General features: G+C 42.7%; 2 protein-coding genes across 2 annotated transcripts; one reads left to right on the forward strand and one right to left on the reverse strand.

The window, feature by feature from the left end:
• The first annotated feature begins 6,974 nt into the window (after nucleotides 1–6,974).
• Nucleotides 6,975–15,105, forward strand: CLEC14A (C-type lectin domain containing 14A). Its single transcript, XM_050335600.1, is given in 2 exon segments — nucleotides 6,975–7,056; nucleotides 7,059–15,105. Coding segments are annotated over 2 exon segments (1,350 nt in total). The 3' UTR covers nucleotides 8,327–15,105.
• Nucleotides 15,106–19,636: 4,531 nt separating this feature from the next.
• SSTR1 (somatostatin receptor 1) lies at nucleotides 19,637–23,228 on the reverse strand. The gene is made up of 2 exons (XM_050335601.1): nucleotides 21,726–23,228; nucleotides 19,637–21,409 (listed from the first exon to the last, which is right to left on the reverse strand). The coding sequence occupies exon 1, from the start codon at nucleotides 22,986–22,988 to the stop codon at nucleotides 21,771–21,773; it is 1,218 nt and encodes a 405-aa protein (XP_050191558.1). The 5' UTR covers nucleotides 22,989–23,228; the 3' UTR covers nucleotides 19,637–21,409; nucleotides 21,726–21,770.
• Between the last annotated feature and the right edge of the window lie 694 nt (nucleotides 23,229–23,922).

Genomic DNA, 23,922 nt, shown 5'->3' on the forward strand with positions numbered 1-23,922 from the left:
TATTTGATATAATCTAATGGAAATAATAAGGCAATCAAGCCAGGGCCTGGCACACAACCCTAACACAAAAATTAAAAACTATAATCAATATAGTAGAACCTGCTTGTGGATGAAAATGTAGATCAATAATTGTGAATGCATAATTGCTAATGTATGGAATATGTGACTGTGTTATGAAATGAGTTTGCTTTGATGCCTTTCGCATTAATCTTTGAAAAACAACATTCTCATATGTCATAACAGAGATATTTGTTTCATTTAAATTGTGAAAAACTGTCAAAGTTGCTAGGATTTTAACCTTCTCATGAAAGAAATGCATAAGGTAAGACATATCCACTACTTAGACCATGAATCATTTTTTGGAAAATAAAGTTAAGATATTAATTTAATTTTCCTATTTTAATTAGACACAGACTAGCAGCCCTGTCCTGAATATTCCACATGCTGGTGTGTGGGAAATCCAAAGGCAGACACTCATTTTGCTTCTTGAGCCTATTTGCATTTAAAATGGCCTTCTTCCAGAGGATATAGAGAACTTGGCTTTATTTCCTGTAAAATTTCAGGCTCCTAGGTACCATTTTATGAGTATAGAGCCATTTAGGATAGCAAGGGTAAGTACTGCTGCACACACATTTAGCACACAAGTGCAAAGAACAGCATTGTTGGCCTTTTTATCATGATAAACAGAGAAAAAAAGCCATGTGCCATACAGCAAGATCCTCTTAAAATCTTTTCCCTCTTCTGTACAATACAGATATTCTGCTTCTATGTCTTGCAAGCAAACAATGGGGAACCTTTAAAACAGACTTTCTTGAGAGGGAAATGTTTCAAGAAGGGCCATTATTCAAAAAGGGAAAGGGGGGAAGTGTATCAGTAAAGTGAACTAAAGCCTTTTTAGTCTGTCTAGTCTCACAAAAAGAATGGCAGTAAATGTTTCCATAGAAGGTATGTTTACCTCCTGTAAACTCCCTGAAAACAATTATTTCACTAGACTCAGAATATTCTTCCTTGCTTTTACTTTTTTCATTTTGAATTAGCTGCTTGGGTAGACAAGCATCTGCTGCCTCTCCATTTCACAGCTGCTCTTTCTTGAATTTATTCTTACTAATCTGTATCCCTTGCCCGTTTTCAAGCAAATACTTGAAGACTCTCTCAAATGGTCAGTCTGGGCAAAGGGCCAGGAAGTGAAATCAACTATTTACCGCTAGACTTCCTTCTATTTTACTTTATTTCCTGAGGAAACTTTGCGTCATCTCAAAAAGGCTACCAGTCCCAGAATTTTGTTGTAGAACTACAATACTATAGGAAGTTACTAAAAATGTTGGTGGGGTTTTCTCACTTCAAATGAAAATCCATTGCTTTTCAAAAATGCTTTTATTTAGGTTAAAATCTTATAAAATATTAGAAACCTGTAATAAGATATGGGTAAATCTAAATTAGTCTCTCATTCTCCTCTTTTGCTTGCTTTTTTTTCTAGGAAAGGGGACATCAGAACTGTCCTCAACAATTTTCCAAGCCTCCAAACCTCACAGTTTAGGCTAGCTATAGCATACCCGTGTACCAGGAAGGAAATGGCATAAAGGTGGTGTAGGACTCATTATGGCAATAACGCTTTTTAAGGATGGTCTTTGAGCCACAAAGTACCTTAAAAAGGCTGTGAACTACACTCAGTACACAGTGGGTCTCCCTCAGCTTCCTAAAAGAACATGCTTGAAGAACCACAGGCTGTTTTTATGTGGTAACTGCCTCTTACTTTAGCTGTAGTTGTCATTTGCTCTGTGCTGATAGCCCTCCGCCACGTGGCATCAGGCTGCTGTGGGGCCTGCCCAGCTGTGCAGACCTGCCTGCAGTCAGCAGCACCAGCTCTAACACCAGCACGCGTGCCACACTGGGCAGTGCCAGCAGGGACATGACCTCTCAGCCCCCTCTGCCACTCTGACTTCAACAGTGGTGAATGATCTTAACTTCTCCTGTCTTTTCTTTAGATTTCTTCCCTATTCTTTTCTTTCTGTGTCTACTCCCTGTTTTCCTGCCTACTCATTTTATCCTGTGCTGTAGCTCTCTATTCCCTCTACTTACCCTGCATTCTTAGCCTTATTCTCTTTTCTCTCTCCTCTCCACTCCCCTTGGCTCTTCCTCTTCTCTCTCCTCTCCTCTCCTCCCCTTCCCTCCCCTCCTTTTTCTCCTCTCCCTGGAATCTTTCTTAACTCATTAAAGATGAATGGAATGCATAATTAGTAATGGAAACATGAACATCTAAACTGAACAGGCTTCAAGGAGAACATATGCATATTGGGTAATGCTGCAGCCATGTCACAGGTTTCACAAATTTCACAGAATATTCTGAGTTGGAAGGGACCCACAGTTCACCTACTAAATGTCCCCCTACCAAGTACAGATTAGTTATATTTTATGTCCATGTCATAAACATAACAAATATACTACTATGTTCATAACATCAGTTAAATATTATTCCTTATTATTAAAAGTCCCATAGCTATGTAATAATGTCATTGGAAATTGTTATTACAATACACAAGAACTTGCATGACCCCTACTGGGTTATCTTTTCCAAACTCTGTAAGAGAACCTTGTAATCTATGAGGTCGTTTTGAGAGGTGAATAATTAAATTCTTACAATCATGCAAGTTGCTACAATAAGACAAAAATTCATATTTTCATTTCCTATCCTATTACCTGGAAAAGTAACCAAAGCATGCTGGATTCCAATTGGCATTTTTACTCTCTGTTGCAAGTTTGTCTGAGTGCAGAGAAATTCATGCAAATCTTGTCACACTGTTGAAATGAGATAGTTCTCATTGACTTCAGGAATATCTTATTTTTAAAGTTTAGGCATTTTCTTAAAGAAGAAAATAACCGTTTAGTGAGAAAATACTTTTCTTCACTTAAACACAAGTTACATGTGAAATGTAGGGCTGCCTTATTATTTGATAAATCACTTCTTACATATAGATATCAATTTCATGAAACAGTGAGGAAATGAGGATTTAACTCATAATTTTTGACGCACACTGTCAAATGACATCAATCCTCACTTGTTATAAATATGTGTTTATATTCTGTTATTTAAATTATTACCCATATCTTAGTAGAACACTGAATGATAGGGAGTAACTTTTGACTTCATCCACAAAAAATTCAGCAGGATGTCTAGATCCAGTAGAGATATGGGTTGGGACCAGAGGGAAGGAGAGGGCTCATAGGGACAGTGCAGCCTGTCCATCGCCAACTGGTGTAGACTCCACAAGGCTGCAGCAAGCTAAAATGTTGGAGATGTGCAAGCAGGCAATGCTGCCATCCTATTGATCTTTTTCCTTTCTTGCTCCCTCTCCACAGTTACCAACCCAAAAGAAATCTCTATCACCCAACAGATGACAGTAAGTTTACCTGTACAGGACGGGGGATAAATGGAGCTTTATCAACAGCCCTTCTTTAAACTAGCAGAACAGAGATGCTGCAGCTGCTTCTTCTGTTAGACACTGCACCCAGGTTTTGTGGCATGATGGGTACACAGGTCCATTTCCAAACAGTTTCCTATATCCCATCTGGGGATGAGAAATTACTGCACCATCCATTTACCTCCGAGAAGCAAAATATGGCTCTTAGTAAGATCAGGATACTGTATCTCTCTACAAGACTACTTCTAATGAAAATACACCCTCTTAGGTCCCAGCAGTAGCAAAGTATGTACTGGTATATGGCTGACATATTTCCTGGTTAGTTGCAAAAAGAATAGCTTTAATTTACCTTATAAAAATGCAAAAGGAATCCACTCTAAAAGAGAAAAGTAGTTTTATTAATTCAGTGCTTCTCTCATCACTCCTTAGTAAAAATGTACATATTATAATAAGACAGATACAGTATACACAATGAAACAGAAATAACCTAATGGCTTTTAATAAAATTCCAATTAAAGCAAGCAACTGTTTTTTCAAGGACTCAGATCTACACAGGAAAAAGACTAAGGAATGACTACACCTAAATAAGGCTTTTACTGCTAAGAAAAACAGCTACATTAGAGTTCATCAATCAATCAGAACATTCACATTTGTGTAATAAAGACTTCTTTATATGTAGTCACATCACGCACAGACTGGTACCAGCATCTGTGTGTAACTAATGCTCTCTTACAAAAAATGGTATCTTCAGACAAAGCCCCATGAAGACACTTAATGAAAGAGTGAATTCTTTTATACTTAAAAGTAAGAACTAGGAAGAACAATACAAACCAGAGGAAGAGCTGTTTTCTGCAAATCTAGAAGACCTGTTATTTTAAAAATATTTTGTAGGACTCTCAGGGGCAGCCAGAGGAGAGAAGAGCAGGTGTACAGGCAGATAAAGTAGACACAAAGCAACTGCCTCTATATCCTGCTGGTGAAAGCCTTTGGCTTTGGCACGCAGTGTTTTCATCTTTCTGTGCACTGTGAGCTCCTCCGAGACTGGAGTGCCCAGGGCACTGGTGGCTAGCCTGTTGTTTCTACACTGGTTTGCCAGTTTGCTGGTTCAAATATAGCCTAGGAAATTAAAGTCATGGCCTGTGTGAAATGAGCCTGTAGTAGCCATCAATTACCCAGTGGAGAGATAATCCCAGACAGCTCAAATCATGCCCTTGTTGACAGCTGAGATGAAAAGCAAGGGAGCAACTGTTTTCATGGACTGAGCCGCATTCTTCTCCCCAGGGACAGAGTTTTAGGTTTGAAGCATAACATGGAAATTTTGGGGCTTCTAGATTATCCCTTCTATTTATAAAATTTAGCTTCTATTCAGCTATAATAAATGAACTCAATTTTGAAAGAGAAAACAAACTGAAGCTGTAGGATTACAGTAGAATATTAGGCAAAGTCTTGTAAGCATTCCCCAGCAAGATAGCAATAGTAAAGCTGTAGTACCCTCTCTTCTCTTCCAAACCTATCAACCAGACTTGGGGAAAATGGCTCAAGATACTAAGGTACATGCAGAAGCACAGCTTTTGTACATCCTCAAGAAAACCAAAGGGCTAAAGAAACAGTTCACTTAGTTTGGGTGCATTTAAAACTAGACCCAGTGAAGAACCAGAGATCTAAATACAAGGTGATATAGCTTCCTGATGCAAAATGAATTGCATCTTTCCAACTTAAAGCATAGGTAGATGGTGAGAATCTCCACGTGCTGACCCACACAGGCATGTGGTTCAAGGTCTCTGTCCTGATGCACTGTGGAGAAGATTCAATGCAGGAGTGACAATTCCTGTAGGCAGCAGAGCTCTGAAAACACAGCTGCTAGAACACTGTAGATTTTCAGGTGGGTTGCTGTTACCATCTCTACATCTTGATTAAAAAAAAAATCTGATTTCATCTAGAAGTAAACCAACAAGTTCTTAACTAAAAAGTTATGAATGTGTAAATTCAGTTTGGCTCTAAACAACTTCATCTATTTCATGTATTTCAAAATGTTGATGTTGCTTTGTTAATTCTTACAACTACAATTCTTGCAATAAACAGAATTTCTGTACATGTGATATCCAGTGGGGATGTAGAAACATCTAGCAAAAATGAAGTAACTAATAGATGCATATTTTGGGGACAGGCTCTTTGATTTTTTGTATTTTTATATAAATCTGAAATAAGTATTTAAATTATTGTACTTCTCATAGAATCATATAATTGTTCAAGTTGGAAGAGATCCTGAAAGATCACCTGGTCCAAACTTTTGTGGGAAAGGGAGCCTAGATGAGATTGTCATCTGGCACACTGTCCAACTGCATCGTGAAAACCTGCAGTGATGGGGACTCCATCGCGCCCCTGGGAAGGTTGTTCTGGTCAATCATCGTTCTTAGTGTAAAAAAATTATTTCTTATATTGCTTCGGAGCTTCATCACAGAGTGTGTCTTTCTAATCTTTCTAATTCTTTGAGGTGTCCAGAGAACATGTGTTCCATCTCAGGTAGGCCTAGAGTCTGCAATCTGTGCAGGCTCATCACAAGCTGGCTGAATAGGACTTGTTATCCACATTTATTCCTTCCAAAGAAAAATTAAATTCTTAAGCAAGGGATGAAAAGATGCAGAGCCTAAAAGCATACTGGAGCAGTGAGGGCACTTTGTGCAAGACTGAGTCCACCTGGAACCTCGATCAAAGACTGTAGAACTCATGCTTCAATGGACTGCAACTACTGAGGAACTCCACTTTTTAAAAAATCCATATTGATTATTTATTTCCTGCTTTTTCCTCCTTTGCCGCCCCTTTCCCCCCTGGGGATTCAAACTCTAGAAATTTTTATTATATGACACTCACAAAACCAAAAACATTAACAGGGGTTCTTCCAAAGTAAAAGCTGGAAAAATGAAGGGCACACATATGCCTGCAGTTTTGTGCCACATAAAATACTTGCGGAAGAAACTTGGACGTGTGCTGTATCTGAATGTATGCATCAGATAACAGCATACAGAAATAACAGTAAGGAGCATAAAAACGAGGTGATATAGGGACTGCATACAGAGAAGCAGTTACAGTGGAACAGCTAAACTCATTCAAGAACAACCTACTGGAAGTCATCGCTGGCACCTAATGTGAGATGCACTTAGGCCAACCTGCTGGAAAACCATAAGCTGAATCAGTTTTTTTAAGTGTTAAATCACTTCATATCTGGAGAGCTAAGGAGTTGATTGCACAGCCACACCTAACCCAGAAGCCTCTATCCTTCAAGGAAGAGATCACTGAAGCTGGACTGCTTTTCTCCTGAAGTGCTCTACAAGAAGCTTTTAAGACGGGCCCGGGCATCTCGGGAACACGGGCCTGAGACGGGGCCAGTGACCTCCGTCCCAGAGCTGTGGCTCTGGGCTTCGCCACCCTTTGGCCCCTCCGGCAGCACTGCTGGCATCGTCCTCCCCCGCGGCTGGACACCCGCCCATCGGGACGGGCGAGCGCTTCCAGGCAGCTCAGCGAACTAGTTGTCCCCCGCCCTCCAACAGACGGAGGATGCCGAGGTCAGCGCTGGCCCCCGACACGTTTCCTCCGGCAGGCCCGGGGGAGGGCCGTGGGCGCGGGTACGGCGGGGGCCAGTCCGAGCCGTGGCCGAACGCCACCAGAGCTGCCGGGCACCCCGCGCCGCCGGCATGAGGCGGGCTGGGCCCTGGTACCTGCTCCTGGCCGCGGCCTGCGCCCTGAGCCGGCCCCCGCCGCCGCCGCGGGCCGCGGTGCGCTGCTCGCCCGCCGGCACCTGCTTCAGCGCCCACCTCGACAACGCCTCCTACCCCGCGGCCAGCGGCGCCTGCGGCCAGCGGCGGGGCGGCCTCGCCTGGGTCAGCGGCGAGCCGGAGCTGCGCCTGCTGCTGGGGCTGTTGGCAGAGGCGGCGGCGCCGGCGCTGCTCTGGGTCGGGCTGAAGAGGAACGTCTCCACCTGCACCCATGCGGAGCATCCGCTCCGCGGCTTCACCTGGGAGGGCGTCGGGGGCGGGACGGCTCCGCACGAGGTGCCGGTGGCGCTCGACCGGTGGGTGAAGGAGCCCGTGCGGTCTTGCCTCAGTGCGCGCTGCGCTGGGCTGCACCTGGTGGCCGTCCCCGAGAGCAGCCCCAGCTGGGGCTGGGAGGAGCGGGTCTGCCATCGGGAGAGCCCAGGCTACGTCTGCAAGTACCAGTACGAGGGCGCCTGTCCCGATCTCAGCCCCGCGGGCGCTCTCAACCTCGACTATCGCCTCCCCTTCGGGGAGGGTAGCGCCGGCCCCGGCTTCAGCCCGCCGGGCACTGTGCTGACCGTGGCGTGCCCCGGCGGGGAGGTGCAGCTCACGTGCCAGTCCGATCCGGGAGGTTTCGCCTGGAAGGCGGCAGAGGAGCCCCTCTGCCCCTGCCCCTGGGGCCGCCAGAGCCCCGGCAGCGGGCAGTGCGCCGAGGCCGCCGGGTGCCGCGATGCCGCCGGTGGCTTCGCCTGTGTCTGCACCTCGGGCGGGCTGGACGGGACTCCCTGCCCGGGCACAGGAGCGGCCCCCACCGCCGCAGGCGGCCCCGCCGGGTCGCCGGGTGCCGGGGCAGAGGGGCGGCATCCCTCCATCCCGACACCTGGTAGTTCCGCGGGGCCGCCCGCCGCTACCACCGCGACCGCCGGCGGACAGAAGACGGCTGTTCCGCTGCCCTCCTCCTCCTCCAACTACGTTTTCGTCCTGGTGACGGTCGCGGTGGTGGTGCTGGTCATCCTGGTCATGACCGTCCTGGGGGTGTTCAAGGTCTGCTTCAACAAGAAATCCGAGGGCCGCGGGGACAAGGAGTCGCCCGAGGCCGGCAGCAAGGCGGAGGCGGGTTCCGCGGAGCCGAGCGGAGCAGCGGGCGGTGACTAGTCCCAGGCGGCCGGGGCCGCGTCCCTCGGGGCTGCCCCGAACGGCAGCTCCCACCCCGGGCCAGAGCTCGGATGCCCACGCCTCTCCTGCCGCGGGGAGCCGAGGGAGAGGTGCCGTGGGACTTGGCTGGGCAGGACTTGCAGATTGTCAGACGCGGGAGCACGCACCTTTTGAGGGCTTTGAAGCTTTTGGACAGTCAAGAGTTTCTTGCCGTCTGGAAAACAGTTATTTAGGTGCTGACATAAGTGAAATATAAATATGTCATCCTAGCCGACAGAGCCATTGCTGCTGCAACAGTTATGGGTTTTTATCCTCTCAAAACCTCTTCATTCAGTGCCTTACTTAGAGCAAGCATAAAGGGGACCACGTTGAGCACTTGCATCTTGTAATTTAGAAGTCACTCCTTCCCTGAGTGGTACTTGGAGACTCTAATTTTCTTTCTAATTGCTGGAACGTTTGGAGAGGTGAACTGCCATAATTTTGGATGAAACTGTGACCCATACTCTTTCATACTTAACATTCTTGAAAATGAAAGAGCATTTCTATACTTCAAAGGTTATTAAATTGCTAAGGCAGTAGGAGGTTAATGAGGAGTCAGTTTTATACTTCAGCTAATGAATAAAGGATGTCATAAAAGCTAAATCACTGCTCTGTTTTTTACTTCATACAATACGATTTTTTTATTGTAGCAGAGGACAAAGTTTTTCCCGTAAGTTGTGTTGGTACAAAATTTGCTTTCTGTATGCAATATGTTGCTCCCTTACAATCAGACAAGGTGCTGACACACCATACTGTGAGAGAAGTTAACGTGAGTCTAAATGCATCATGCAAATCTCATTCTTTTTAGTCAGATATATTATTTTCCGCGGTGTCCCTTGAGAGTAAGGAAAGAAATACTCGCCATTTGTGCCCCTGTTAAATGAGGTAAACACTTCCTCTGTGATTTCCCTTGGGGATTCCTGTAGAGCAGCTTTCATCCTGGCCACAGAACTTGCTTTCTTTGCAGTTCAGAGTGCTGATGCTCATTTCTTATTATTATGGTGTTGTTTTTCAATTAAAGTGGTAATGCTAAATATTGATTCAAGGTTTTCTGAGTGCAGTAAGACACAACTAACTGGATCCATCCAAGTCTTTTGGGGTGCAGGGAAGGTAGTGAAATTATTGATTCATAACCATTATTCAGTGGTCTGCAAGGCAGATTCAGTGCAAGGTTTACTGTTTACATCCATAGGAGGAGAATAACTAAGGTCATAATGACTAAAGATAATCATAACAAGAACTGAGATTGGATTGGATGCAACTTTCTTTTAATTCTTAACTGTAATACCATATGTAAAACATGTGACTGAATGTAAATATTTTTCCAAACGTACCAGAGATGGAGACAAATCTTTACCTTTTCCCTTATATTACATACATGTCCTTTGACTGAGCATTATACAAGCATATTATATTGCAACTGTTTTTCTAGTATAGGAAAAACATTATGTCACCCCATATTAAAGCCATATAAATCACATATAAACTTTGTATTCTGTTATTTTTAGAATGGATACATTTGTGCAGAGGATTTAAAATAATTCAGTTATTTCAATTCTAGTGATGAGGTGAGGTTTTTAAAAAATTATTAATTCCCTGTGGTAATGCATAGTGTCATAGACTTGAAGATTGGATGTAATAACACCATGGTAATGAAATGGTGAATGAAAGAATCTGTGAGTCCACATTTTAAAATCGTAGTTCCTGCAAACAGTAGGATTCAGATCTCTTGTCCAGATCTCTTGTCTATAGCAGTTACCTGAAAAGTGTCCCATGTTGCCAATTATTAAATCTAATTTTTAGATTTCCTTAATTCCTCCAAAGATAGTTTGACTGGTAGACACACCATTTGTCAGCTGCACATTTTATTTATGAACATGTGGTGAATTTTTAATGGCTTGTATTCATCAAATAATCAGAACAAAAATTTTAATTTCCCCACATTTTTTAAATAATATTCTATACTGCTTAATTAAATGTGCTATGGGATTAAAGTGAAATCTGAAAGTGGACATGGATGAAATTCAAGTACTTCAGATAACTTTTTTCCTGTTTTAAGTGTAGAATATAGCTTAAAGAAGATTTTAAAAATTAATGGATTCTGTGCTTCCCCCAGGAAGTGTAATTTCCTTTCACTTAATTTTTTTTTGTGTTCTCAGTCCCAATATGTCTTTCCTCATTTATTACATGGAGCTGAATCACTGGTAGATGCAACTTAGTTCCTTATAGAAATACTATTTTCTGTTTCTTCAGTATGTGGACATTTATCAAGGCTGTACAGTGGTGATTCATATATTTCACTAATGATATAAACTGACTTGAAAGGCAAACACAGCTGGGCAGCAGCAGTAAGCACACTCCCAGGGCTTCAAAACAGGTTTAGCTTCCTGTCGTTCCTTCTTCCCCCCAGTATGCAGCCTTGCCTTTCTCCTCTGGACTTGGAGTCTGGAACAGGAAGACTGGAAAGTGGATGTGAAGAGGGAGTCCTCTGTTGGCAAGGAAGCCTTTTTCCTTTTCTGTATTGCTGACTAGAACTGTAGAATCACAGAATGGTTTGGGACTGAAAGGACCTTAAAGATCATCTATTTTCCATCCTTCCACTAGATGGGTTTGCTCAGAGTCCCATTCAACGTGGCCTTTAACACTTCCAGGGATGTGGAACATCTACAACTTTCCCAGACAAACTGGTCCAGTGCCTCACCACCCTCACAGTAAAGGATTTCTTCCTAATATCTAATCCAAGCCTACCCTCTTTTTCAGTTTGAGGCCATTCCCCCTTGTCCTGTCACTACACACCCTAGTAAAATGTTCTTCTCCAGCTTTCCTATAGATATCGGAAGGCTTCTATAAGGTCTCCCTGGAACCTTCTCTGGGTTGAACAACCCCAACTATTGCAGCCTGTCTTCATAGGAGAGGTGCTCCAGCCCTGTGATCATCGCTGTGGGCTTCTCTGGACTCTCTCCAGCAGGTCCACACTATTCTTAGCTGGAGGCTGCAGAGCAGAGCACAGTACTCCAGCTGGGGGCTCCTTCACTGTAGGCAGCAGTGGAACTGGTGGTCCTGCATGTATTATGTCTTTTCCCTCCTCCTACCTGCCAGTCCTTAGGCATTTCAAGTCAGAATGGTGGGAAAACAATAGTATTATGTATTTTATGGATAATGTAAATAGCAAGAAGCCTGCAGGTCCAGGGAGAAGATGAGCCGAGGAGGGAGACAGGCAAGCAACCATCTTTACGAGGATGTATCCATCCTAGCCATCCTCTTGCTGCATATTTTTTCAGGTGTTACTCAAAATGTGATGGTTTGTAAACAAATGAACATTTTCAATCATTAAGCCAGGAACAGCACATGGGCTGTAACATGTCAGAAGAGCATGGTTTTGTTTTTGGAATCTAACCAGCAGGGCTTGTGTTTTGGACTGATAAGAAGAGTATACACTGTTCCCCAGAACCTAACACGGGAGCATAAGTACATATAGTTTGAGTGAGATTCAAAGTTATCTAAGTTTGTAATGCCTCTGTCACAACAGTAAATGCTTTAGGAAATAGAATAGGAAATCTGATATCTGTAAGTGACACTTCTCCTGGGTACTCTAAGGTTGAAAGACTGAGTTGAAGAGTGAGTTCATGTCACACTTGGTCAACTTCTATCAAATTGTCTAACAGAGTTTGGATTTGATTTATTAGTTTTGGGATCCAACCATCCTGTATCAATTCCACAATTTTTTTTACATGTCACATCAAAAAGTAGACCAGTTCATCATCTTAATTTCCCATACCTTTACCATGCAGTCCTTTATTCATCTCTCTCACAAGTTGAGGAGTCTATTTAGTTTCTTCTTTTCCAGAAATAATTCTATGGAACTAAATGTTTTCTTATCCTTTTTTTGCACCTCTTTGTATACTATTAGATTTCTTGTAAAATCCATATTTAGAAACTTTTAGAGATGTTGGTACAGTATAGTTTTCTATGATGGTTTAACAGTATTTTCTGGGTTTTAAAAGTTTAAAATATAACCATTTGCTTCTTTGGACAATTGCAGAGAACTGTGCTGATATTTTATAAGAATTATTCCTCATTTTTTTTTCCAAATAATTTATAAGAAATTTGACCTGGACAGTTTCTAGGACAGAGCCCTGTGGGCCTCTAGCAGGTCTCCTCACAGTGAAAAAAAAAAAAAAAAAAAGTCTATAATAAACAGAGGCAATAAGATTTCATGGCTTTTTCCTCATGGCCCTTTCTTCCAGAAACACTCTGAAATACGATCATCATTCACCAGCAGCAAGTACAGTGGTTGGTTTCCTGCTCTACTGAATTTGGCATTGGTAGTTGTTATGTGTTTATGCAAATGTTCCTCAAATAGTTGTTTTTTGACCTGCTTTAAAATGCTACTGTTTATTTGCTAAAGTTCACCTTTTGTTCTGTTTTCGTTATTTGCACGACTTCAACTTTAAATTACATCCTTTTCTGTCATGTATTGTTTAACCTTTTAGATTTTTTGAGGGGAAAGAGCTCTTCTATCTTCTTTTGATAGGTAGTAGATGTTTAGTCTGAATCTGTAATATCAGTAAATAGTCCTGGTGCCACCTGCAAGCTTTTACCCTTTAGCTGCTCCTTTTATTTCTTTTTATCATCCATCTTAATTTATATACTGCCTCCCTTCTTCGAAATTAAACATTAGCATAGTGAATGTTTTTAGCTTTTATACTCAAAGTTGTTCCTTTTTTGTACATTGTAGTCAGCCAAGTAATGTCCTCTTCTAAAGACAAAATTAGAATCTGTTTCTTCTGTGTGAGTTATCTTACTAGTTGTGCCAAGAATAAATTATTAAACATATCTGAAAATTTAGTCAGTCTCTCATGATAGCGGTCCACAAAAAACAATTGTTTTGTTGTTTGTTAGACTGAGTTTGTATGGCAAGGTCTTGGTATTGGGGCAACTACAGGTAAGGCTTCTGTGAGAAGCTTCTAGAAGATTCCCCAATTTCCAACAGAGCTAACTGCTGGCTGTGGCCAAGCCATCAGTCACTGGCAGTGATAGCAGCTACTTAAGAAGAGAGGAAAAAGCTTCACAGAAGAAACTTTAGCCAATAGGAGTGAGAATATATGAGAGGAACAGCTCTGCAGACACCAAAGTTAGTGAAGAAGGAGGGGGAGAAAGTGCTCCATGCAGCAGAGCAGAGATTTTCCTGCAGGCTGTGAGCTAGGCTGTGCCCTTGCAGCCCATGGAGGTCCATGTGGAACAGATAGTCCACCTGCAGCCCACAGAGGAGCCCGTGCTAGAGCAGGTGCTCTGTGAACCTGCAGGGAGAGGAGCTCATGCTCAGCAGCGTTGCTGGCAGGACTTGTGACCTCACGGGGGATCCATGCTGGAGCAGTGTGTTTCTGAAGGACTGAACCCCATGGGAAGAACCCACACAAGAGCAATTTGTGAAGAACTGCAACCCAATATATCTGTGTTTAAATTCTTTCTTCTCTGAGCAAGTAATGAATAGTGTGTAAGTCGTGCATGCAGCTTTTTGTCAGTACATAAGTCTCCTAGATTTCATGGCAATAACCCTCCCAACTCTGCAGTGTTACTGGTGGCACTGCAAGTGAATTGTTTCCCTTCCAATTATACCCAACCACTAAGATGATAATGCAGATTCTGGTCCATTAAAGCAATTCTAATATCCTAAGAGAATAAGTAATTATAAGAACACATGCATTAGTCTTCCTAAGTAAAACAATCTTGGTTTTCATTCTTCTATAAATTCTGAAGTTTAAAGGAATATGAAGATAATATACAACATGAGCATCCACCTATTAATATTATACAATGTGCATTATGGTCAGTTCTCCCCTATATTTAATGGCATTATATTACTACATATCCCAGACTTTTACATCATAAGTTCTCTTTTACTTACCTATACTTCTGGCAGGTACTAATGAGGAAGATTTCATTACTTTCAGATAAATTTACCTCACTCATGCTGTTAATATCCATTGCAATTCCATAAATTCACTTTAAAACTCTCACAAGAATGTCCTACTGGCTTACCATTTAAAGTTAACTTTGCTGCAGTAAAAGACAAGGACTTAGGTTTAAATGTATATTCTTCTTTTGTATTAAAATTTAACCTAGGCATATACTGTTATACATTTATAGAGAATATTCTTTCTTAGTAAAAATTGAGACTGTGGGAATAGTTTCTTGGAGCAAAATTCTGTCTGTTCAGGAGAAGTCTTTCTTTGGACTTTAAAATCTATTTAAGTCCAAATACGACTGAGGTGTTTTTCCACAAATGTGAATGTATCAGGAGATTTTTTTCCCCCCTGTTTATGGAGTTTATTTACTTGCTTATTTGAATTAGCTCTCAGTTCTAATGAAAGGTTCTTGAATGAGTACACTGAAACTTTCAATCCTTTGTGGATTAGATTTTGGGAATGTAAACCTGTGCCTTCCTGCTAAAATAAGTTCAGAGTTTCGAGGTCTGTCAAAAGGAATGCATGAACATTCCTTTTCATTCTTAAGAGGCTGGGATTTTTTTCTCTTACAGAAAACAGTTTTCCAAGTCATTACACTGAACATGCTTTTGAAGTAAGAAAGTCAGTAAATTTTACTTTGTGAAGTTGAAAGAGCAGTGAAAATGCTTCTGTATTCCATTTCTGTCTTGTCAATATTTGGTGTTGAGCAAAAATTTCTTAGGTCTTTTTCTCTGTTTTAATGATAAAAGGAAGAAAAAAATCCATGACATTCAAGGCATCTGAAAAATCTGAAATAAATTAACATTCAAAAAATATATATTATCTCTCTGTTTCTGCCTTGTTTTCCAATGTTTCTAGTCATCCCATAAAGTACTTAAATTATCATTTCTTAGAAAAAAATGCTTATATACTTTCTAACCTTCAAAAAGAGCAGCTTTGAAAATAACAGTTGATGTAAAAAGGAGACATTCACATTTTTTGGTGAGTTGGGAGTTTATGTATTTGTTGTACCCTAAACAATTAAATTAATAATGAAAAAAAAGAGCCAAGTCCTACTTTACAATGCCTGTACTGGACTACATTTATTTTCCTCTTTTATTAACAAAATTACCTCTCCTAAGCATTGCACACTTGATTTTTTTCCATTTCAAATTCCTTCTGTCTAAGGCTGTTCAGTATCAAATATCCATCAGTTTTGCCTTCTTTCATATTAATTTGCCCCAAATATCCAGTCTTTTGCCCTGATATGCATATATCTTGAATGTTTTGCCTGTTCTTCTATGATATCCCATAAAACCCTGAAAGCCTTCCACTTTCTTTTCCACCATAAATAAGAGGAATAACAACAGGGACAATTAAAACCCCACCTGTCCCTCACACACATAGCTTCTTCCCATAAAATATATAGGGTATTGTACTGTAAGTTTACCACATAAAATTTTTTTTTCTTTCTGTGACCAAATCATATAAAAATAATTTTTCTGAGATGTTAGGAAAATAAACTCACTATATTGATATTGATTTTCTACTCAATAAAGCAGTGCTTTTCAAATTTTTCTTGCCTTTTGACTTGCCTTTCATTGACTTGGATAAAGGGGCAAGATCCATCTATGTCTGTTTTTAACAGAAACCAGAGAGCAATAAGAACCCCAGCCCTTAGTGGGTACTCTGATAGACAGTGCACTTTTGTATACATTTACAATGTATTGTAACATATTTAACCTAACTAAACAGTGAAAAGACCCTAATCAGAGCTTGCATTAGTTTCCTGTTTTAGACCTCAGATGGAAGTGTTTTTCTTCTCTGACGGGGGAAGGATGTGCTTGGTCCATATAGTAGTTTTGGATAGTTATTTCCTGAAGTGCTGGGCAATTGCAGCTCACACTGAGTCCTAGTAAGCTCCAAACTTTCTGAATATCGAAGGGATATCTCCAAATATAGCTGCTCTAGTTCTAAATCAAACACTAGTCATTTTTTTTTTCTCCAAGATCTTCTTCTACCAGCTCCAGCCATGGACTTACCTCCATATCAGAATTAATAAAACAGAGACTGACTATTGCCTAAATACCTGTCAAGCAACTGGAATCTGAATTCTGATTATCATTAATTCCTTTATAACCAATATACATTCTAATTCATCCTGTTACGTGTTGGATAACTGAAGAAATAATATGCTTATATATGATACAAGAAGGAAGCATATGTATATATATATGCATGCACATTGTGTGTGTGTATACACTCACACATTCTTGCTTTGTACAGCCTTGCCATGTTTTGAACCACTCCAGCTGACCAGCAGTCACCTGAGCTTGCTGTTGTGGATTTAAATACCTGCAAGTGCTGTGTGAATGAATTGAACTTGAGGCTTTACTCAGTCTGTTGGCACTGGCACTGGCATTGCTCAGCATTGTTCAGCTTTATGAAGTACAGCGCATTACAGCATCCTTGCAGAAGTTCACAGCTTCCCCCTGGGTTGGTAGGGCTCACGTGTACACTGAGAACAGCACCATCACCAACAAGGTAAGCAGAGTCAATACAGTCCGATTCCAGTGCTCATCATGGTGGTCAGCAGATCCCAAGTCATAAATCTGGTAATTGTTATCTGTCCTACAACTCTCCTATGCTACGCATTATTTGAGTCTTTCTAGTGAGGAAGCTCAAGAATCCACAAGGCAACTCTCAGTCATATTACACAGTGTAAGAACCTGTAGAGAGAAGGCTTTATTTTTTTTTTTTTGGGGGGGGGGGTAATGGAGAGTAGAATCGATTTCCTGTACATTTATATTGTTTCTTGGTGACTCTACCCATATAGACACAATAATCACATAATGACAAATGTATTCCATCCAGACTGGACCAAAAACCTGTATATCTCAGATGGAACAAAGCACCTTGCTGTGTCTGCTTCATATCTCCTTGCTACTCTGCCAGACTCAGATTATAGGCTTTTGGAGAAACAAAGCTGGAAGGGAGTGGGCATAGTTACCTTTTGTTGAAAAGCATCTTTCTTGTAAAAATTGTGTTTGATTTGTTCAGTGATATACTTTGAAATACTCTCTGGTTCACCTGGATTTTTTTTGCCATTTCTGTCTACAATATGTAATATCTAAAAGCATTATTCTTAGAGAGAAATCTAATTAGTAAATTATCCTTTCTTCCTGTGGCTTATCCTGCAGTTATCAGACCTGTATTGAAGAAGATGGAAGTGCTGAATACACAATTCAGTAGAAATATTTTATTCTCCTCTAGAGATTCATAATTCACATGGTATGTAGACCCTAGTGTCAAGTAAGTTTCCCAGGGACTGAAATCACTGAGTCTAGAACATTGGATCGATGCTTCTTTGTTGGCTAATTTCTTCTGACTTTTAAAAATAATTTTTCTTGGATTTTTCTGTTGTTTGATCAGGGTTATAAGAAATTAGTTGTCATGGTTGTTCTGGAAATATGGCAGAGTAAAATCAAATCTTACATGTCCTATGAATGTACGATATCACTGAGTTATTTCAGTAGGATTTGGTTTGGTATATAAAATTAAGATTCTGATTTTTGGAAACTGGTTTAAATACAGTGAATAGTCAAAGTGTTAATAAAGCATGCCACATACATTAGAAATGAAGATTTTTAGTTTTTCAGAAGCAATCAGAAAGCCTTTTATTTTATTCTGATACCCTGGAAACCTGGCATTTCAGAAAGTCTTGAGTCACATTCATAAACCTGATTTTGCTTCTTTCTGAAGAAATCAGATGGGTTAAGTGTTGAATGCCAAGAAATGATACAGTGTGTGTTCTCTGCTGTAGGGATCACATGAAGAGGCAGAATATCTGTATGCAGCCACTTTTTTCATCCATAGCTCAGATATAAAGTGCCTCTGTGACCAGCCTTGTTCAAACTTACTGAACTTACTGACTATATGTAACAGTCAGCCCAATGATTATGAGATGTGTCGTCTTTGCTGTGCTGGGAAGCCTGGTGAAAAAGGAGAATAATTTCCTGTACCACCCTCCTATGAGTGGGAAAACGCTGTAGAGGTGTCTGATGTGTGTTCCATGTGAAGGCCACTCTCCCTTATGTGTGCCACAGGAAATAGTCTGTTCTCTAGGTACTGCTTGGAGCTGTCCCTCTGCTGGGTATAGGTCTCAGGCTAAATAAGAACAAAAGTCTGCCTGGATTTCTGCAGCATGGGGCCTATTTCCATGACAGAATGAATGCAGTATTTTTTAAATGTAAACTAAAACTCATGGGGAAAAAGCAAAAAACATACTACTGGTTACAAATTACAGTGTACCTACTTGCAGATTAATGATGTTATAGCTGTATGAAGAGTCAAAATGTCGCAAGAAATACATCACTGTACTCTTTTTTTTCCAGTGAATTAAGCATTAGGTAAAATAATTTCCATATGAAATCTGAATAGTCTTATTTCCCAGATGGAAAGCATTAAAAAGTTCTGCTTGTTTTCTGGTACATATTATTTCAGGAGGACAACTTTTTTTCTTCCTGGTACTTTTGTTTAGAATAATAACACAGAATGAACCAACTTTCTCTCTGGCAAAATTAAGAGTGATTTACTGCTGTTGATCACCTCTCCCAGGGTGAAAAATAACAGGAAGAACTGTTAGTTTGGGATAAACAGATTTTGTTTCCAGCTGAAACCACACAGGGCAATTTAGCCAGTAATCATAGTGGTAGTGGCTGGGAGTGAATTAGCGCAAGCCTGCCATCTACTGAGGCACACACCGCCGCTGTGAATACCCCACCTCTGCGATCTGCCTGGGGAACTGAAATTCAAGTGCATATGCTGGTAGGTGTGCAGTCATCCATCACAACCTTGTTTACAGGCAAAGGAAAGAAAATAAATAAAAGGACAAAACCCAGTTCAACTTTTCATCAAAGCTGAGTGTGGGGTATGAATCTTAATGCTTTTTAACTTTTGCTTCATTTGTGTTTGACATTAAACAAATTCAACAGTAGAAAGTAGACTGACTCTCTGTTTATCTGACCATACATAAGAATATGCCTGAGTGAAAAAGATCACATCAGATTACGAGATTTAAACTACTTTGAAGATATTGTGAGTGATAATTTAAGTGAAGCCCTACTAAGGGCCAACAAGAGTATCAAAGGGCATTTTTGTATTTTGACAGATGTTTGATTTCTGTGAAAATTAAATGAAATATAAATCTTATAAAGAGATTTCATCCTTGTTTCTCCATAGGTACATATAAAATATTACCAAAATTATTATTTGCATGTTTTCTTTAAATAACATCCACTGTGAAATAAAAGAAACTGTACAATTATTAAAGCTTATAATGAAATATTTTAATAAAGATGTAACAGTTTCCACATTAGCAGTTTTTAAACTCAAAGGAGCTGACTCACAAGTCCATTGAAGTGAGTTAGGATTTTTTTCTCTCATTTTTATGGACTTTGAATCAGACAACTTTGAAATACTAAATTTATACATTCATTAGACAGTACCTAAAAGTAGTATCCTGCTTTTTGCTGCTGAGAAAAGTTAAAGGGTATAATTTAACAAAACCCTGTAGTAAGTCCACCACCACAAATCCTAGATGCCTTAACTGTCAGCCTTACCCTGAACACCGTACTTAAGCACTGTAGCTACATGTACAATGCTATGGGTATGCTGCTACTAGAGATTTTTTCCCAATCTCTTGCATCAGATTGCCAGTAGTTATAATTAATACAACCACAGTATTGTGCTAGAGAAGTGATTTGTCACAGCTACTGGGACACTTGCCACTGTGTGACACTGTTAGCATAGGTGGTGGAAAGCAAAAAAACATAGCTGCTTGTTTCAACACAGTCTGTACTGCTTCTTATGTCTGGGATAAGAGGGAGCAGGGACAGAAGGTTTTGTTTAATCAGCTGTCATTTATCAAAGAAAGCTTCATTTGTCTATATGAAAATTGTTCTGTCATAAGAGGGGAAGAGAGAAAACTCAAGAGAGGATTTTCTGAGGGGAGGCAATGCAGATGAAAGAATTAGGAAAAATGACAATGTTTTTATCTGAAAAGGAGCCTTCTCGAGCATCATGGATTTTAAATGCAACCTTGCAAGTAGCCACCATAGACATAAGTACAAAGTATAAATTGCTTCAGAAAAACACGTTCACAACACAGTGACAAGAATAAAATAAAAAATCAAACAAGACGTCCAGCACACACTAAAAACAAGAATTCTCAGAAATGAAACATTGAGAAACTGTGGATCAGTATATTACATTGGCAACATACGAAACACATTTTATATTTTGTAGTGCAACAGAAGAAACTGGAGCTAGGGTAATAGCTATTACCAAACAGCTACTTTTTCTGTCAGGTATTTATTTCAGATCCAGATGGAGATTTTGAAATGGATCCCTCTTTTTCCATGTAGGCTAAAGTGACTTTGCAGCCACCGAGGTGACTCAAATACTGTCTCAGCTCCCTTCATTGCTGTTTTGCAGCTGATGGAGCAGGTGCAAGACAGCAGTTTCACAGTCTAGTGCTCTCTTTAAACTTTATTATTAGCACACTTTATTGTATGTATGGACACATTCAAACATTTCCAGTTTGGCATTTCCCCCCCCCAACTCCTGGCTCACTGCTCTGCTCCCTGTGAGTCACAGGACTGTTTATCTCCCACTATCAGCAACCTGCCGCGCAGCTCTGAAGCACAGCAATAATCAGATTTTTTTCCTAAGACCTTTTCTGCTCTGCTTCGGCTTCTGCTGAGTATAGCCCCAGTGAGGTGGAAAACAGCTCCATGACTATGTTGCTTATTTTCTAGGGGGAGAAAATTCTTCCTTCCTGCTTTCTATTTTATTCCAGGGGGAGAGAAGGGTAGGTGCAGAGAGAGGCTACTTGCTCCTTCCTGGGGGAGGGCAAGATGTGTGTTGGGGGACATTTTCCAGCATTTCTAACCTCTGATGGGGGAGGCACGTACCGACAGATGTTGAGCAGGGTCATTTTCAGTCAGAGGGAGTCTGAGCCTGGATGCTGGGCTTGATGGAGGCAGGCTCAACTCAGTGGCCTGGAGGGTCCCAACAAGCCAAGGGGAAGGGCAACCTGTACAAAAGGTGGTGGGAGAGTCACTGCAGGACCTGTACAGCCATTTGTCAGACACAGAGAGGGGTTGCAGACCCCAGGCTGCCAGACCCTAAGTTAACCCACAAGAGCCATAATTTGTTAAGTGGATATCAAAGCATCAGCAAATATACCCATTCTCAAGGGAGGCAGCCTTGTTGCTTCCCTGGGTTGGGGGGCAGCAGATCAAGGATGTGGGGTTTTCTTTGCTCTTTCTTGTGCCTAACACTGCTGTTGGTGGGCAGGACTGAAGTCCCCTCCCTCCCAGCTCCCCACACCACAGCCCTGGCCTTCTCACCCTCCACCTGGGAGCAGTAGGGGAGCTGGGGGTAGGAATGCTTCCTCAGAGGGTGGTAATCCTGGAGGTGCAAGTGCCATTCCTGTACATGCTCCCTGACTCCAAGTTGTCTGGGGGAAAGTCCTCCACGCTGTACGCCCTGCTCTTGAGGGCAGTGGCATAGTAGTCGATGGGTTCCTCTGCAGCATTGTCCATCCAACTGAGGCAGAGCAGCCGCTGGAAGGACCGCTTGAAGTTGTCTGAGAGAAAACCATAGAGGATAGGGTTGGCACAGCTGTTGGCGTAGCCCAAGATGACAGAGAGCTGGCTGATGGTGGCATCATCCTGCTCTACAAAGACATTGACCAGCTGCACAATGTAGAAGGGCATCCAACAGATGACAAAGACCATTACCACCATCATGACCATGAGGGTGATCTTGCGTTCTGAGCGTTTGCGTTGCTGCCAGCCAGCCTTCAGGGCCACCATACGCATCTTGGCAATGATGAGGATGTAGCAGAGGCAGATGGCCACTACAGGCAGCAAGAAGCCCATCAGGAAAGTGTAGATCACAAAGACCACCAGCCACCTCTGGGTGGGCTCTGGCATGAGCATGTTGCAAGCCACCGTTCCATCACTGTTGGCTGCTGTGTTGGAGAAGATGATGATGGGGAGGATGATGAGGATGGAAAGCACCCAGACACCCAGATTGACCATCTTAGCCACAGTGGGCCGGCGGTACCTAGCCGCCTTGATGGGGTGCACCACAGCAATGTAACGGTCCACACTGAGCACGGTCAGGCAGTAGATGCTGGTGAACATGTTGATGGCATCCACACTGAGCACCAGGCGGCAGAGTAGTGAGCCAAAGGGCCAGTGGTGCAGCAGGGTGGAGGTAACCAGAAAGGGGACACTGAGCATCAGCAGCTCGTCCGCGATGGCCAAGTTGAGGATGTAGATGTTGGTGGCCGTCTTCATCTTGGCATAACGTAGGATCACATAGATGACCATGGAGTTGCCACACAGCCCCACCAAGCACACTACGGAGTAGATGAATGAGATGAGGATGGCGCTGCCCTGAGACTCACTCAGGGTGCTGTTCGGGGCTCCAGAGGAGTTCCTGCCGCCCGAGTCCATGCCCCCTGCCGCCGCCTCCTCCGAGGCGCCGCCGTCTCCACCGCCACTGCTGTCGCCGCTGTCGCTGCCGCCGCTGTCGCTGTCGCTGCCGCCGCTGTCGCTGCCTGCACCGCCCGGAAGCCTGGGGCAGGTGCCATTGGGGAGCATCCTTTGCCCGGACCCCCCTGCCCCGTCTCAGAGCAGCAGGCTCCCGCCGCCGGCCGGGTTCGGCATCATCCCGGCAGGGCTCTCGGCGCGGCGGTTGCGGGGCGCGGGCATCGGCAGGGAGGCGGCTGCCGGCGCCGCTCGTTCCGAGTGGCGGCAATTGCTGTTTCCCGGCTGGTGAATGATTAATAGCAGCGGCGCGTCACCAGCTAAGGAAAGGAGGAGGGAAAGAGAAAAAAAATGCGGGAGGAGACGTAAGTGGGTGTCCCTTCCAACCCCCCAACCCCCCTACTCCCCTCGCCCGCCTCCCATCCCGCCCTCCGGCTGTTCGCAGCTCTGGCAGCTCCAGAGCTGCTGGAATGCAGCGTGTCCTCTGTCCCCACTGTCCCCCCACCGTGCAATGCCCCCCGACCCTGCATTGCTCTCCCCTCCAGTATTGTTTCCCCCACCCCACACCGACCCCCTCTCCCGCCGATCACCATCCTCTCTTCCCCCTCCATTCTCCACTGCTCCCCCTCCATGGCACCTAGGTCCAGGTCAGGGGCACCCCAGTCAAAGGGGTCATTCTTTCTCCTTTAAGAAGAAAGCCTGAATCATGAGTGGGTGGGCAGCATTACCTGGGCAGGCACACCTCATGTCTATGCAGCTGCTGTAACACTCTACGTCACTGCACCATGCACGGTGCCCACTCCATAGTGCTGTCACCAGGTATGGCACTGACTATGACAAACTACATAACCTTCAAACCTATGCACAAAACACTGTCCATGCTTCCTACCACCACACAGTTCCACGCCACCTGCACTGTCCTATCCTACCATCACCACCAGAAATCACATAGGAGCAGTATCCAGTACTTTACAGACCTGTCCCTCTCCACACACTCTGTCCTGAAAATGCCCCCCTCATCCTATTCTGACACCCCAGTACATGCCTC

The sequence above is a fragment of the Myiozetetes cayanensis genome, unplaced genomic scaffold (genome assembly GCF_022539395.1).
Source record: "Myiozetetes cayanensis isolate MyiCay16 unplaced genomic scaffold, myiCay2020 scf6-25, whole genome shotgun sequence".
Classification (NCBI taxonomy): Eukaryota; Metazoa; Chordata; class Aves; order Passeriformes; family Tyrannidae; genus Myiozetetes; species Myiozetetes cayanensis.

Coding starts and splice junctions, on each gene's coding strand:
- SSTR1 (XM_050335601.1), bottom strand. CDS start 22,988: ATGCTCCCCAATGGCACCTGCCCCAGGCTTCCGGGCGGTGCAGGCAGC.